Source organism: Podarcis raffonei, chromosome 17 (assembly GCF_027172205.1).
Source record: "Podarcis raffonei isolate rPodRaf1 chromosome 17, rPodRaf1.pri, whole genome shotgun sequence".
Classification (NCBI taxonomy): domain Eukaryota; kingdom Metazoa; phylum Chordata; class Lepidosauria; order Squamata; family Lacertidae; genus Podarcis; species Podarcis raffonei.
The window spans coordinates 4,810,112-4,827,683 of NC_070618.1; the positions used below are offsets into that span (position 1 = coordinate 4,810,112).

At 45.8% G+C, this 17,572-nt stretch overlaps 1 protein-coding gene across 2 annotated transcripts in view; it reads right to left on the reverse strand.

Annotated features, from left to right (window-relative positions):
• Nucleotides 1-4,821: 4,821 nt before the first annotated feature.
• CPLX1 (complexin 1) overlaps nucleotides 4,822-17,572 on the reverse strand; it is a 135,146-nt gene continuing 122,395 nt past the window's right edge. For both annotated transcript variants that reach the window (XM_053371286.1, XM_053371287.1), the window contains exon 4: nucleotides 4,822-6,113. In XM_053371286.1, coding sequence (XP_053227261.1) covers nucleotides 5,916-6,113 — 198 coding nt within the window. In that variant the 3' untranslated portion in view covers nucleotides 4,822-5,915. The remainder of the gene's footprint in view (nucleotides 6,114-17,572) is intronic.

Sequence of the window (17,572 nt, forward strand, 5' to 3'; positions counted from 1 at the left end):
CTGATTTCATATGGCTTTCTCTAAAGATATATGCATGAAGCTCAATGCCAAACTCACTCGTAATCACCTGGCTTCCCCTGGAAGCGAAGGCCTTTTGATTAATGCTGCTTCAATTTATTGATTGTTTAAAAATGAAACAGAAAGGCTTTGGGAGAGGGAGGTGAACAAAATGCAGAAATGGGGAACTGCCCAAGCTTTCCATATCAATACAAACTATTTTTTTCTTAAGGAAAAAAGAAACCCATATACCTGAGATTGAACATATTGTGATTTAATTCTTTTTTTAAAATAATAATAAAAAAAATGCTGTGGAAGGAGAAAGAGATATTCAGAACCCAAGCAAAGAATCACACTTCTCTTTGGTGTTGGCTTGTGCCCATCAAGTTCCCGAGTGCTAGGTGTTAGTGTTTTATTAGTGGTCCTCAACTCCATAGATACCAGAAGCAAAGAACTAAGGGGTTGTGCCGACATTTCATTTCAGGGAAGGGAAGTGCCCATTGTGACTGTGTTGACAGCAGTTTAGGCACTTTGGAGGCCAGGGACCTTAAAGTTGTAGAGCACTGCTCCAGGCCATTGATTCAGGGCCGATCTGGTCAGCCAAACCAGGTGGCAAGAGTTCTTCTTGGAATGTACCAGTTCATATTTCAACAGGTGATGGGAGAATCTCATTTCTGAATACTCTCCCTTCTGAAAAAATGAAAAAATAAAATCCTTGCATGCTGAAAAGCAGCACATCAAGAAGATTGTCTGGCTAGAACCTTTCTGCCTGGAGTGCTAGGTTTGGGTGTGCAAGGGCTTTCCCCTAACGTTAGAGAACATTCATAACTTTGAGAAGCTACCTGCTGCCTGAAATGGAACAAGCCAGGAAAAAAATACTACTCTACGATTCCAGTGAAACATCGTTTGAGAGAAATTCACTCGCTCTGCTTTTCTGAGTGATACACTGGCAGAATAGCATGTCTACCTCTATTCCTAGAAAAATAAAGTATTTAAATATATGTCTCTGTTAATGGGCCAGAATCAGGAGTACACCTCAAATAGAACTATTTCTGTTTCTTCATGTTTATAGCTGCAGTTTGAACCCCACTAAACCTGGAGTAGCAAACTGCATCGCATGGGGTTTACTTTTGATTATATATTGTTAGTATTGCAGCCTTAATCTCCTTTTTTTTTTTTTTTGCCACAGTCAAGCAGGTGCATATGGCCAGCATGCAGAATGGAAGCTGCAGAGCTGGCCGTAGGGTAAATCAGTTGCCCAACTGCTCTTCTGCAAAGTGGGACACTGTGGACTGAAAAGAGATTGGTATTTCTTGGATCAGCCAGACAAAAGCATTGCTATGGACAGAACCAGCTGGGAGGCATACCGAGTGAACTCACCATTCAGCAAGGGCAGATTTTGTGTGAACTGGTCCTTAATAGGGGAAACGTTGCCTAAGTGGTTGTAGATAGACAATACACTGGTTCATGGTTGGTGAAAGAATAAAGATTCCTTTGCCCAAACAGCCAAAGGCTCAGTCACTATGAGAGTTTGACTAAGAGCACACCCCACATTTACAGATTCTAATAGGTATAACAGGAATCACTTTCCCCCAGAGAACCCTGGGAATCTCAGTTCTGTGAGCAGGGTTAGCGGAAGCGGCGGAAGCACTATCAGGGAATGTTCATCACCTTTACCAGATTTCATTTCCAAAGATTCTTTGGAGGAAACCAGATCAGTGACATTGGTACATGCCAACAAAAAGCTCATATTCATGCTATAGATGAGGTTTCAGAAACCTGCGGCCTCAACTTGAGACCTGGCATTTGGGAAAGAAAGTGGTAGGACATCTCAGCAGCCTTTTGCTGGCATGGAGGGATGAGTAAGACAACACAGTGAGGGAATGCAGACACCCTAAATCTCGTAACACTACCAGTTCACTGAAAATGAAAAGTTTACCTCAGGATTCATGACAAGCCCACTTTCCTCTCATAAGGTTATCTGGTGGGGCTTTCCTTTTGACCGGAAATGCTGGCCACCAGAAACAGTGTTCTCAGTTTGGAACTCCTGACCCGGAAGCCACATTCAACCTGCTCCCTTATTGCTTTAAGAAGATGGCAGAGAAGCAAACGCTTTCAGAGGGCGTTTGTGGCCCTGTGAAGACCAGGAATGTTAGATGTATTGTATTTTTATCTGCTGTTGATTCTTCTCTTATTCTCTATACGTGTAGGGTTTTGGTTTTTTTAAAAAAAGAATTAAAAATAATTAAAGTGTAAGTTTGTTTTGTAAGGGTTTCAGTATGTCATAAACCACCTCTCTTTGAACCTTAGATGGGGCATATGTTTTATAAATGCAAAAATTGTGACCTTACCCCCAAGCTGCTGGGGTTGAAGGGAAAACCTACCTAGTATTATCTGTGGAAATATGAAGGTAAGGTTATTGTTGTTTTCAAAAAATAACAAAATTCTAAACTGGATTAAGCAATGTGCTCTAAGTCAGATTTTTAAACATTGATCTAGATGGGGCTTCAGAATGGAGTTGTTCTGCCTGGATATAGCATATCCTTAAAATTGCTTTTCTGGCATTATGGATATATAACGATAGTCAACATTTTGGAAATTAATCTGTCTTTGTACAACAGGTATGGCCAATATGCCAAACTAGAACACAGCAAAGCAATGAACAACACCCCACACCTGCCACCTCACACCTTAGGATGCTGGGTGCTAATAAACCTTATTTTAAAAACACACACACATTCAATATGACTGCTCATTTCATCAGCTGGTCTTGCCACTGTCTGGCGAAACTGACTCAGTGCTTGGCTGATTTCCAACTGAGCTTTTATTCTGGGGCCAATGCAGATTTGGCCATTCAGACTACAAGAACACTTCCTTGGGAAACTTTCAATAATAGGACTGAGCTTCACAATTTGCAGGCTCACATGATATATCTGTTGTTAGATTGGAATGCAGGTGGGGAATTCGAATATTTAAAGTCATTTGCTGGCTCAACCCCTGTTGCTCCATCCTCACCCATGAGCACTGGACTCCCTGTGTGATTCTAAATCATGGGGGGAACCGATATGTGCACAGCTGGACCCCTGCTCCAGACCTTCAGCCTCATTGCATGTAGAAGCAGCCCTTTGGAAATGTGAGAGTGAGGGTGGGGCCAGTGAGGGTGACACCCATTATTCTGATGGGCCGTAATGCCAGAAGATTTCTATTCAACCATTCAGGTTGGAATTCAATTCAGTCACAAAATTCCATCTGCAGAAACGTATCAGCTTGCAAAATCAAATGATCCTCTTCCCACTGTGTGTCATTCTGGGGGTTCTCCTTACACCATCCCAGACAATTTAGGGGGTACAGAAAGTACACACGGGGAGGAGAGGCCAGAAGCCTTGATGCACAAGTTGAAGCCCCCTATCAGTCTCCCACTTCCCTGGCTACCAGTAGTGGTATAGACAGACCAGCGACAAACAGGCTTTTCACATGGTCTTGCTAACCATGTGAATCAGCTCCGATTCCAGGATCAGACCTGGGAATGTTACACACAGAAAACAATGAACACTGAGTTCCACCACACTAGCAAGGTAACCTCAGTTCTGGCCCTGGGACAGAATAAATGCCGGAGTGCAGAAGCTGATCTCCTGAAGTATCTAGAAAGCCAACAGTATCTAGAAAGCAAAAGCACCAAGAGAGAATCTTGCTGCACCTGCTTAACACTTTTGGCTCATCTAGCTCCATATCGCCTTCTTTACTAAGCAACAGCTATCCCATATCTCAAACACAAACACGCCTCCCCCATCCCCCTGGAATTTCTTACCTCCACAGTATTGCTACGCCAGTGAACTATGGTCCTTCTCTGACCTGGGATAAGCTTCAGTGTTTTCCAACTTCAGTTTCACAGGTGAAAAATTGGCCATTGTCATTGGACAAAGGCTCATACCCATTTATTTCTGAAGGGGGTATGAAGAAGGATGCCTATCACAAGCCAATACAAAGCAGAGAAGCCTCATATCTACATTTTAATAATTGTTTAAGTGATTTGGAACAGGTTCGCTTCGAAATGAACAACAGGGTGGAATATTGTAGTGTGCACTTCTCCTGCTCCCAGTCTCTCTGTTAAGTAAAGCATTAGAGGTGCGCTTTTGTTTTTTAAGACCTTGGAAATTCAGTGAAGGGACCCCCTGTATCTCCAAGGAAGCATGGTTCCTTTAGCCCTCCCCGTCTGGCCATGAAAAACAACTTGAGAACTTCAACGTGAGTTGACTGGATAGTGCAGATGATCCAAGTGTCTCCAAACAAGCTGGAGACTTTATAGATTAGAGGAAATGTACTGGCCGACTTTTGTTAAGCTAGAAAGGGAAGGCAGCACATTGCAAGCCCAAACTGCAGTTCTATATTCACTTACCTGGGAGGAGTAAGTTTCACCATACTAAAAGTGCCTTCATTGGAGATTTTTAAGCAGAGGTTGGACGGCCACCTGCTATGGTTGCTTTAGTTGTGATTTCTGCATTGCAGGGGAGTTGGATTAGATGACCCTCGAGGTCACTTCCAACTCCACAATTCTCTGATATTGTGATTTACTTCTGACAGGCATACATAGGATTGTGCTGTCAAGAAACTTCCTCGCTAGCTTCCTATTATGGCTGTTTTCAAGGCTACAAGACCCTTGCCTAGAAGATTCTGAGGCACATAGTTGCTTTCTTATAAAGTGCAGTTGAACGCAGCTCTTCCACTGACATCTGGGCTGGAATTATGGGCAGTGAATGGTCCAGTTTCAACATTATCTCTTATCAGTGATGAGGAATAATGGGAATAGCAGAAAACAAACATGTGTTTCCATTTCAGCTGGGCTGGAGACACCCTACAAGGGCAGGGCTTTGCCGAATATCCTCCCATTTCCATTTTGGGGCCAAAAGTAGTGATTTTTGGAGGCTGAAATATTTGTTCCAAAGCAGCGGTTGTGAATATATTCACGGCCCTCATTTGTTTTGACACTGGCCATTGTTCCCTTAGCTGCTCTGCTTATCTGCCACTTCCACCTGCCTCTATTGCCTTCTGGGGTTAGTCAGGCTGGTCACTGGGACAATGCCCTATTGCTATGTAGCCAATCACACTTGGCATTTTGGTGGCATCGCTGAGGACAAATCTAAGAGAGGAATGTTGCTTAGATTAATCATGTAAGTGATCCCAGCCAATCAAGCATCTCACAGGGAACATGGCAATATTACTACATTATGCAGCGGATCGGTTTTGTCTATGGGGTGACGTCGCTGAGGGCAAACCAAGTCAGTTGGAAGAGAGAAGGAGGGTGGGCAATGTTACTGGACAGGAGAAGAATTTCACAGGCATTGCCCCGCCCCCATCACCCAAAAGAGGAAGGTGGTTCTTTTTTTATACTATCCAAAAACAGTGAGTACTTTCAACTTGGACCTATAAAAAGGCATCCTAATGGGTGCCTTGATTCTCTGTTAGTTACAAATTCAGTAAATGAGGTGTGTGTGTGTGTGTGTGTGTGTGTGTGTGTGTGTGTGCACGCCACGTATCATTCACTGTGGGTGAACCCTCCCTCTTGCTGGGAGACAAAAACGAGCATGCCGTAGTCCCTTTCCTCTGCTTAATGTACACCTGCCTCTGTTTAACATACGCAGAACTATGGCTTTATAATAATAAAAAGTTGTGTAGACTGCAGCTCATTCATCTTTACATCCACTTGGAGGCATCGACTAGATGTGAATATGTACAAATTAAGGGATGGATGGGAGAGGGAGGAGGGTGTGGGTCGGGGTGGGGCTTGAGTAAATGGCAAGGGGCTGGAGCTGTGGGTGGGGAGAGGTTGCGTGATGTGTGGCAAGTATAAATTCCCCATTTGGCCAATGGGAAATCCATTTCCTTTACTGTCCACGGACAGACTGGCAGTCTGTAGCCATTTACTTCTTGAACATGTCCTGGAGGGGACCAGGCAGGTATTTGATAACGGTGTCTAGAATGCTCTCCTCTTCTTCCTCGTCCTCGTCGCCACAGCCAGGGGGGATGGCCTTCTTTGGACGTGTCAGACTCCCTTCGGCATTGGCTTCCAGAGCAGCCTGGGCTTCTGCTTCCCTTTCTTCCTTCTTCTTTATTCCGTACTGCATTAGGGAATAGGGGTGAGGATTGTAGGGAAGTAGAGAAAGGGAGGGAGGGAAGGATGGAAGGAAAAAAACACAATTTTGTCACTCTCACAGCTAACACCAGGAATTAAAGCAGGAGAGGATGCCGTACCGAATGTTAATATTTGCTTCTTGCAAAGATCTCATCTCTGCCATGGCCTGTTGGTGGTCAATATTGCTGAGCCTTTAAATCAAACAGCCTCTTTAAAATGTCAGGCCAGCCTTGAATGACAAAGCTGAGGAAAGAGGCATGACCCCTAAAAATCAAGGAACATTATATAAAGAAACAAATCCCTCTTAATCCCCTGCTCGGTTGCACAAAAGTTGAATACAGAAGACTGGGGGGGGGGGAAATATGTCCCAACCCAACTGGTAATTTACTGAGTGGATTTTCAACCATATGGAATGCTTCTCTGTGGCTGCTCTGGGGGAGAATTATTCATCACACACTCTCCAAGTTGCCTTGGGTAGATGAATGTCTGAAGGGCTGACCATGAAGAAGGTGGAGCAGACTTGCCCTCTGTCACTTCAGAGGGAAGGACTATGGCAAGAAATAAGCTACATTTTAGGAGAGCTGTTCCGACAGGAAGAGCAGCTTGATGTAGAACGGGCAGCCTTGGGGAGGCAGGGAGCTTTTTCTTCACTGGAGATACTTAACACCAACTTGTCCGTCACCTGTCAGGGATGCTGTAGGTGTATCCTAAAGCATGGGTTCCGCATGGCATAGGGAATTGGGTTGGATATGCCCAAGATACCTTCAAACTCTAAAATTTAAGCTTCACCAACCTGGTCCCCTCCAGATGTGTTGAACTATGATTCCTACAAGCCCTGTGCTGGGTGGAGCTGATGAGAGCTGTGTTCCAAAACATCTGGAGGACACTAGGTTGGCAAAGACTGCTATTCTGTAGTTTTGGTGTCTACCAGCTCCATCTGGTACGCAGGCTGAGACCCTACCTACCCGCAGACTGTCTCGCCAGAGTGGCGAATGCTCTAGTTATCTCCTGCTTGGACTACTGCAACACGCTCTATGTGGGGCTACCTTTGAAGGTGACCCAGAAACTACAACTAATCCAGAATGTGGCAGCTAGACTGGTGGCTGGGAGTGGCTGCCAAGACCACATAACACCAGTCCTGAAAGACTGACATTGGCTCCCAGTACGTTTCTGAGCACAATTCAAAGTGTTGGTGCTGACCTTTAAAGCCCTAAACGGCCTCAGACCTGTGTACCTGAAGGAGCATCTCAGCCCCGATCATTCAGCCTGGACACTGAGGTCCAGCTCTGAGGGCCTTCTGGGGGTTCCCTCACTGTGAGAAGTGAGGTTACAGGGAACCAAGAAGAGGGCCTTCTCAGTAGTGGCGCCCGCCCTGCGAAACGCCCTCCCGTCAGATGTCAAGGAAATAAACAGCTATGTGACTTTTAGAAGACATCTGAAGGCAGCCCTGCTTAGGGATGTTTTTAATGTTTGATATTTTATCGTATTTTTAATATTCTGTTGGGAGCCGCCCAGAGTGGCTGGGGAAACCCAGCCAGATGGGTGGGGAATAAATAAGTTGTTGCTGTTGTTGTTGTTGTTGTTGTTGTTGTTGTTGTTGTTGTTGTTGTTGTTGTTGTTGTTGTATGACAGCATTGGGTGATATAATCAAAGTTTGACAATTATACTAGATTTTAACTTTGGCTATGAGCAGTTGAGAATTTCCAGTCCCGTTTGAGCCCACAGCTAGGGTTGGGAAAGACTCCCTGTTTGAAACCTTGGAGAGCTAGTGCAGACAGTTCGACTGTAGATGGACCAACGGTCTGACTTTGCAGCTTCCTGTGTTCTTATGTAACAGCTTCTGTACTTTCATCATTATATAAAAAGGGAAATCCTGTAGGGTATGTTTAGCCTGGAAAAGAGACTGAGAGGAGATTTGAAAGCCATCTTCAAATATCTCAAGGACTGTCACAAGGAAGATGGAGCAAGCTTGTTCTTTACTGCTCCAGAGGGTAGGACCCAAACCAGTGGGTTCAAGTTACAAGAAAGGAGATTCCTACTAAACATCAGGAAGAACTTTTTGACAGTAAGAGCTGTTCCATAGTGGAACAGACTCACTTGGAAGGTTTTTAAGAAGAGGTTAAATGGTCATCTGGATGCTTTAGTTGAAATTCCTGCAGTGCAAGGGGTTGGACTAGATTACCCCCAGGTTCCCTTCCAACTCTACAATTTATGATTCAATGATTCTATGTAGCTGTTGCATAATAAAATGTTGGCATGTCTTTTAAAAGGACTCCCTAGAAATAAACAGTCTAGCATTTAAAAAATGAAATCAGTTAGCAATCCAGATCCCTTCAGCTCAGACTTACGTAAAAATCTATAGCTTGGGAAACGACCTGTTTTTGGCCACTCCAAGCCATTTCAATTATGCTGAATTAAGAAGGCACTTCACGAGCGAAAGGGCACAGAGGGTGTCAGATTATCTCCTGCAAAAGAACTCATCCATCTGATCCAAAAGTAATTGCTTTGTCTGAATGATCCACACCTTTCTTTTCACTTTTGCATTCTAATTAAGCCACGTGCTGGAATCAAGATGAAATTCAATATACATGATTCGCGGGATAACTGGTAGAGACAAACTCTCCGCAAAAGCTAGCAAAACACTTAACGAGAAGGAGCAGCTTCGAGAAGAAAAAAAAGAAAATTACATGGGATTTACAAAGGGATCAAAGGATTATCCTGGGACAAACTCTTCAGTGTTTCCTCTGGACTGACTATTGTAAGTTGCAGGTGCTCTTTTGACAGCCGGTCTGGTGAAACTCCCTCCCGCATTAATGTGACCAGCCAAGTGTCAATAACGCAACTCCACCTTTTCATAAACTCCACCGGGGAGCAAGGTACACTCAACATGATTCCAGGTCCTCTGAGACCCTTCTTTGTGTTCCTCCTCCACTAGAGCTCTGGATGGTGGCAACATGAGAATGGGCCTTTTCTGCTGTGGCTCCCCATTTGTAGAATGCTCTCCCCAGGGAGGTTCGGCTGGTGCCTTCATAATACTTCATAATAGTTTAGGCGCCAGAAGAAGACATTCCTCTTCAACCAGGCCTTTGGCTGCTTGACATTTGATGCCCTTTTAAATGCATTGTGGCAAGGGGCTTATTGGTTTGTTTCTGTTTTTATTTTTATTATGTATTTTGCATTCTTTATATGTCATTTTACATTGTGAACCACCCTGAGATCTGCAGAAAAAGGGTGGTATACCATTATTATTATTATTATTATTATTATTATTATTATTATTATTAACAACCAAGAGGAGTGCCAGAATAGCTCCACTGGCAAGTTTGCATCCCTCTGTGATTCATCATCATCACCATCATTTTATCGGCACCCTGTCCATCTAACTGGGCTTCCAAGAAACTCCTTGCTACTTAAACATTTTCCTACAATTTTCTTTTTCTGTTCTTTTTAATCCCTCCCTTGTTTCAGTCAGAGCAGTTGAGGTGGGTGGAGATTGGTTCACATTTTGAGCTGCTGAGTCACAGAGGGGCGCAAACTCACCAGTGGAGCTGTTCTGGCACTCCTCTTGGTGCCGTCCTCCCCATAGCCTCTCCTACCCTCTTCTCCTTCCTGGTAAGCAGCAAGCAACTCTGTCGTTGGGAAAGCAACGCTGGTAAAGTGCTTATTGAGCTGTTCCGAAAATAACCAAATAAGGCCCAGCATGCCCTGCCTTTCCCCAACTCTCTGACCAGGCCCTTGGGACGCAGGTGGCGCTGTGGGTTAAACCACAGAGGCTAGGACTTGCCGATCAGAAGGTCGGTGGTTTGAATCCCTGCGATGGGGTGAGCTCCCGTTGCTCGGTCCAGCTCCTGCCAACCTAGCAGTTCGAAAGCATGGCAAAGTGCAAGTAGATAAATAGGTACCACTCCGGTGGGAAGGTAAAAGGCATTTCCATGCACTGCTCTGGTTCACCAGAAGGGGCTTAGTCATGCTGGCCACATGACCCGGAAGCTGTATGCTGGCTCCCTTGGCCAATAAAGCGAGATGAGCGCCGCAACCCCAGAGTTGGTCATGACTGGACCTAATGGTCAGGGGCTCCTTTACCTTTACCTGATCAGGCCCCCTGAGCCTCATTCTCACTTGGAGCCCTAGTGGTCACCATCCTTGACCTTGCATAAGGCTCACAGGATTACCAAGGGGCAATGCTACAATGGGTCAACAGCCAAGTGGCTGTGTGGCTCTCAGTACATTACAGTGTTGCCAAGGGGTAAGCCCACCAAAGCCCAAAGCAAGAGGGACCAGTGACCTGACTCGGTTTAAGGCAGTTAATACGTTCCTATGATAAGAAATGATTCTGTTTTGCTCTTTTGGTTCATTTCCCCAGTACTCCTTGCTTTCCTTCCACCATCCAAATGACCCTAACCTGTTCCCTGCTAAGGTTCTTCCTACTGTGATTACAGATTTTGGCAAACCACACGGGTATTGTTGGGACTTGAAATAAATTGACACTGCCAGCTGGATGTCAGTGCTGACCTTTAGCGCCACATGCCCTGGAACACAAATGCTCACTGGCATATGGGGATGTTTAAAGGGGTGGAGAGGGGATCAACTTTGGAGAAAGGAGCTCTTCCAACAAAAAATCTTTCATTGATAATCAGCTGGCATAAACTACTCCAGATAAAGGGAGCAGGGAAGCCACACCTTAGTTGCTCTGTTTTGATTGCAATTTGATATGTATTGTATAACCATCTGGAGCACTTTCATCTGTAGCTACATTTTGTGGACTTCCTCTGACGTTATGGCTTTCCTTTGCAGGAGTGTACACATGCAAGGGCTGATTTCTGAGCCTGATCTGTAGTTCTGGATTGGACCTGATTCAGACCAGATCAATCTGAACATCATCTGGTCTGCCCCAGATAACAAAATACAAATATTTGGAAATCGGTTTGATTTGCATTGGGAAACCAAAATAACCATACCTTTCTTGTTTTCTACCAAATCTGCGGGCATGATAGCCCCTACAAAATTGTAATACTGCAAAATTATAGACAGGAAGCTCCAGGGTTGTTGTTGTTTTGAAAAAAAGAGAGACTGTACTGCGCTGATGTTTGTAATATTACACAATATTTGTGCTGCTTGTACACTTGACTGTATACATTGTACTCAAAGGACTCCCACCCTCACAACAAAGTTCTAATAAAGAAAGACACCTTAAAAAGAACACAGCTGTAAGCAAACCTTGTCTAAAAACTAGAGCCAAAACTGGGGGAGAGGGATATTAAGACACACACAGCAAATGTTTAAAAAAGAATCGGAAGATTGGGAAAGGGTGGAAAACATTCAAACAGATATATACTGTGATGGAAACAAATCACAAGCTGAACAAATGGCACCAAACTCTTTCTAAGAGACAGAACTTATGCATTAAGACTTCAGCATCCCTCCCCTCAAGCATTGCAAATGGAGATTGATTGAGCCCTGCAGCTCTCAATAAGCAAAGTCCAGCTCTCCTTCTCTCCTCCCACCCTGGAGTTTGCCATATATGGTGCTGTAATTAATAACTGCAACAGTTTGGAGACTGTCTGGCTTTCTGAGAGACAGTTTTGAGCAACAGATCCACTATGTAGCAATTGATAGCTGCTTCAGCAAGGTGCAAGTTAGCCTGAATCAGTCCAGGATTCAGCCAAATCCAATGCACAGCCCTAATACATGCAAGCTGAGAACCTGAGCAGCAGTGGTCAGTCACATTACTGCTGCTTACCAGGAGGTAGAAGCGGGGAGGGAATGAGGGAGCGAGGAGGTTGGCACAGTGCAAACACACCCGAGGAGCTAATCTGGTGTTCCTGTGGGTGTGTTTGCACCACACCACCCTCCCTGCCACCTCCCCCTCTACCTCCTGCTAAGAAGTAGCAACATTATTCTCCAGAGGTCAGGTGAACAGCAGCACTCCACCATGCCATGTGGAGTGTAATAGCTGCAGCAATACAATAGTACCTTGGGTTACATATGCTTCAGGTTACATACACTTCAGGTTACAGACTCTGCTAACCCAGAAATATTACCTCGGGTTAAGAACTTTGCTTCAGGATGAGAACAGAAATCGTGCTCCGGCGGCGTGGTGGCAGCAGTGGGAAGCCCCATTAGCTAAAGTTGTATCTCAGGTTAAGAACAGTTTCAGGTTAAGTACAGACCTCCATAACGAATTACGTTCTTAACCCGAGGTACCGCTGTATAAGGTTTGGTAAGCACTCCGGACACTTGAGAGTGCTGTATCTCTTGAATGAATTTACCTGAATTCCTTCCAAACATATGCAGAGAAAACCATCAAATAGCTACCTCCTGCCCTCACATATGGCAGTCTCACACCCCATTTAAAATGGGGTTAATAAGGAGCAAGGCTCCCGGGTCAGAAAGCATGCCTTCTATGCAGGTCTCGATCCTGGCAACCTTTCTTAGAAGCGGATCACTGCTCTGCTAGTGATCCTCTCCCTCTCTTCTTGGAACGAATCTCCATGATTCCGTCAGAAGCTCTTGAAAATCAGCCTATTCATTTCCGAACAACAACTTTCAGCAGCCTGGGTACATAATATTGTTGGCTTCTCAAGTATAATTAAGCACATTTTGTTTTCTGCATTCTTCTCGTCTCCATCCTGTGGATCCCTTTCACCTCGCCTGCAGTTTGGAGGACAATTCTGACAGATCCAGCTGTCTCTGTGTACCCCCCCCCCAAATCACGGACTGTGTTACAGCTTGCATTTTTCAGCGTGCATCATGAATATTTATTCGTTTCTCAAACACACTTCAAAGTTCTTTATTACGCCTTAGGGAATCTGCAGCATGGCCGGTTCTGGAGGGGGAGGGGAGGCTGGGCATTTGCCAGGGCTCCAAGACCAGCAAAGAGCCCATTGCCTCAGGGGGATAAGCAAATGTGTCAGCTTCAGTTTCTCTCTATTTCCCCTTTCCCCAGCCAGAAATTCAACCCCATACATTTCTGCACCGCATTACCATTTTCTTCAAAATCCCCACAAGTTAATTGTCTGCATTTCGGTGCAAGTTTCTTCTGATATCACAGGCTGATTTGGGGGAGGGCAACCGGTTTGGTCGCACTGGGCGCAGAGCCTCGGGGGCACCGCAGGGGGTGCCACAATTATTATGTAGAATGAAAAGTGAGAGGTGGGCGGGGGGATTTGGCATTGCACAGGGCATTGCTGAAATTTGAGACCCCAGGATCTGCCATTGCTAATATACACATTTTTCATGCAATTTTGCTTTTTATACCCCAGCATCACCCTTTGGCTAATTCAATTATAGCTCATTGTATAGCATGATTAATATTGTTTTGCAGCAATGGGTCTAGACCCGTGGTTCCCAATGTGGGGCATGCACCCCACAGGGGGGCAATTTGATTTTTAAGGGGGGGATTTGAGAATGAGTCATTAACAGTGAATGGCACTTTAGGCTTCCTCCACGTGAATAGTTCTCTTTTTGAATAATAAGAATTATATGTCACGGGGGGGTGTATGTCAGGATTTTAGAGATGCTTAGGTGGGGCATGGCCAAAAAAAGGTTGGGAACCACTGGTCTAGACTTTCAAAACCATTCTTCATAATTCGAGCTAATTCCCTGGCAGTCAAACCAACAGAGTTCAGTGGGTACTTCCAAGTATGGATGGACAGCAACTTCTGGAGTAGACCTACATACTGGCAGAGAGAGGAGATTGAACTATTTTATTTATCATCATCATTATTTTATTTTATTTTATTTTATCAGAGGCAGTGCTGGCCACAGGTTTTTGAAGACCCTTGGGCAAGACATCCTCAGTGACCGTTGGCTATGCTGGCTTCAGCTGTAGGGAGTTATAGTCCAACAACATGGAAAGCACTGGGACTTGGAAGCCTGCAGGAACCCATCTGACAAGGGGATGTGCTTTTGCAACAGATGAAAGGTTGAGGGGATATCACCCCTTGCACTGATGAGCTCAAGTATAGTTGATCTTGTTTCTGTCTCCTTTCCTTGACTTGGGATAGATAGGACTCCTCCCTGCTTTCATAACAAGGATCTCTGCCATAGCCTTCCCCTTTCCACTGCTCTTCTCCCTTGGCCTCCACTCCATTCCAGCATCTCCTCGGGCCACCAGAACTCACCTTCCCTTCTATTTTGGTTACAAAGAGTCCAACTCATGGACAGATAACATTATTTTGCTCTCATCAACCACACCACCCATAAAGGTTGATCGCTGGTGCCTCCTCATGGCTTAAGGTCCTAGCATCACCAGGTACTTGCTGAGACACCCACTTCAACAGGGGGCTCCACTACTGGTAACAGAGCCCCCTGGACCTGTTACTGCTCCCCTTGTCATTGCCACCTCCTTTGTCCCCTTTGGCCAAGAGGGAGGGAGAGAATACCAAAAAGGAATGGGAGTGAACAGAAGGAACAGGAGCTGCCACTTCCACCTTGGTCTTCTGCTTTTCCCTCATGGAATGTTGGAGTGTATGGGATTCACACCATTCCTAATGGTGCGAATCATGCCAGATCACATTTGGCCCTAAGTCTGTGGCTCAACCAGGCAGTTCACTGGAGGGCAGGTTTCTTTTCCTTCAGGAAGCAATTTCAACCCGTTTCCATTTGTAGATGTGGGTGGCGCTGTGGTCTAAACCACTGAGCCTCTTTGGTTTGCCGATCAGCAGGTCAGCGGTTCAAATCCCCACGATGGGGTGAGTTCCTGTTGCTCTGTCCCAGCTCCTGCCAACCTAGCAGTTCGAAAGCACACCAGTGCAAGTAGATAAATAGGTACTGCTGTGGCGGAAAGGTAAACGTTGTTTCCTTGCGCTCTAGCTTCTGTCATGGTGTTCCATTGCACCAGAAGATGTTTAGTCATGCTGGCCACATGACCCAGAAAGCTGTCTGTGGACAAATGCCGGCTCCCTCAGCCTGAAAGTGAGATGAGCACCGCAACCCCATAGTCACCTTTGACTAGACTTTACCATCCTTTTTTTTACCATTTGTAGAGAAGGGTGTAGAAATGTTATGACGATACTTTTAAGCCTTAAATTATAAAGACATGGGAAGGGCATTGAAAGAGAGAGAACTCCTTGGAGTGAATTGTGCCTGAGTTTTGCTTCCCTCCCCAGCAACACTAGGCCACGCTAAGGTCATTAGGCGTGATATTACTTCAGTACAATTAAGCACCAAGGACGCTCCATTAATTTACATTAGGCACAGGCATCTGCTTGGCAGTGCGCTGTTCACCAGGTGTGAAGAGCTCAATTCCCCTTCTCGTAAGCTCATTCATTATCTTCTTCATTATCGTGGGAGCTCCCTTTGCTCCAAGAATGCTGCCATAAGGACCCATATGGATTGCCCTGGTGGTAGAATGGGGATGAGTCAATAGATTTGCCATCCAGCCTGAGCCATGAGGCTGAGGCACTGAAGCAGGAAATGAAACACACTCTCTTGCCCCCTAAGAGTGGGAGGGAGAGGAAAGGACTAATATGCAGCCTTTCAAGGCTAAAAAGAAATTAACTCTTTACTTGTTCTGTGTATTTCATCATGCCAAAAGACTTCGCTGATGGAGGGCTATGCTAAATAAACTCCCAATTTCTGGCATTCTTGTTCCAAGTAGAACATTCAATGCTGTCATACAAATCACTGGGAATGTATATCTTGCCAAATTATTTTGATGTTGTTTGGGAATGCCTTTGACCCCCACCAACCAGTTTTGACTTCTCAGCACCATTTTTCTTTGCTCTCACTGATCACGGCCTCATTTGCCCACTCTTCAATTCAACTGACTGCAGCAACTCACATTGTTTTGTGTACAAGTCTCCATCACACCGTACACAGCATCACAACATCCCTGGCAAAATCATTCTGCCTGCCACCTCCAATGGGAAGCAAGGCCAGGGTGTGCCCATGACACCAAAGACAGTGACGGCAAATGTGTTTTCAGCAGATGCAGCACACTCTGCCCCGACAAAACCCTTTCAACACTCACAGAAATAAACACAAAATTTAGGCACATAGTTTCAACTCCGCTCTCCACTGATCACGGATGATTTCTCTCAGGCAAGGGGTCAAAGTCAGAATAATTTCACAAGCCAAATCACAAATTTTCATTTGCGTGCAGGTTCAGCTGAGTGATTCAAAAACTCTGTCTATTTAAAATGTCAGGGGACACATTGATATTAATACACCTTTGCATACTCTAAACTTAGTTTCAGATTATCCGAGCATTACTAAGGAAGCGGTGGAGAAGATCCAGTGGCATATGAACTTCCACTTCCTAAGGTTTGCCCTCTATGATGAGGGGGTGGTCTGACCAGGAAGGAGACACAACTTTTCCAGTCCGGTTTTTATTTCCAGGTGCGCGTCTCCGTTTTGCTTTTTTATATTTTCTCTTCCATTGACATCAGCTGGAGGGGAAACTGCTATCCCCACTCCAGGGCTGGTGCGTTAATTTATCTGCTACTCATTTGTGGCATCCCCTACTGGGGAGCTATTTATTTACCCATGATTCCCTGGAGCCAGCAGCAGGTGAGCCCATAGATGTAAGAGGGAGCCAGGAAGCCCACCCTCCCATCCTATTCTGAACAGCAAATAACTTCTCTGTATGAGGGACAGTTATAGTGGCTAATGTAGGTGCCTTTTTCATTGATGGAGTGGCTGTTGGTGGTAGGGGAATCATGTCCACCCCATTTCGTGGTTCTGTGTCTTTTATGCTCTTTTAGATGTGGCAGCCTGTGATGGCCTGGGATTCGGACTCGGATGCTGAACCTGAGGGATCCCAGCCTGCACAGGAGTCCCCGCCTCCAGAACCGCCTGAGCCGGGGCTGGGGCTTGAGCCTGAAGGGTCCTCACCTGTGCTGGATCCTCAGGTGCAGGCATCAGCTGAGTCTGCTCTGGCTCCTGAGGTGATGGAGGACCCATTGCCTGCAGGTGCTCCACTCTCAGCCCCGTCAGGGGAAGCTGAGGTTGCCTCTGGGTCCAGTAACCCTCCAGCCTCTCCTGAGCTGCAGAGGCTCAGGGCAGAGAGGCGGAGGGAACTAATTTCTCACAGGAGGAGTGCTCGCCTCCAGGCCAGGAGAGGTGAGTCACCTGTGGACCGGGGCTGCCCTATGCCTCGGGGCAGATAAAAGCCAGCCAGCCCCAGTCCCAAGTTGCGGGAGCAACATTGTTGGTAGCCTGTTCCTGCCTGCACCCTGTCCTGCTCTTCTGCCGGAGTTCCTGACCTCACCCGACTCCCTGCCTTGGACCCCCCTTCAGCTTTAACGGATAGCCTCCATACCGCACCCTCGACCTCGGACTGGACTCGGACCACGGTTAACCCTCGGGACCAGCACACAACCATTTTGTGTTATGCCCTCCAAGGGAACCATTTTGAGACTGATGCCCATGCCGCTTTTTCAAATGTGCCCACTGACCCAAATGGTTTGCCAGTCCTTGCTCCCACTTACTATCTCACAAGGA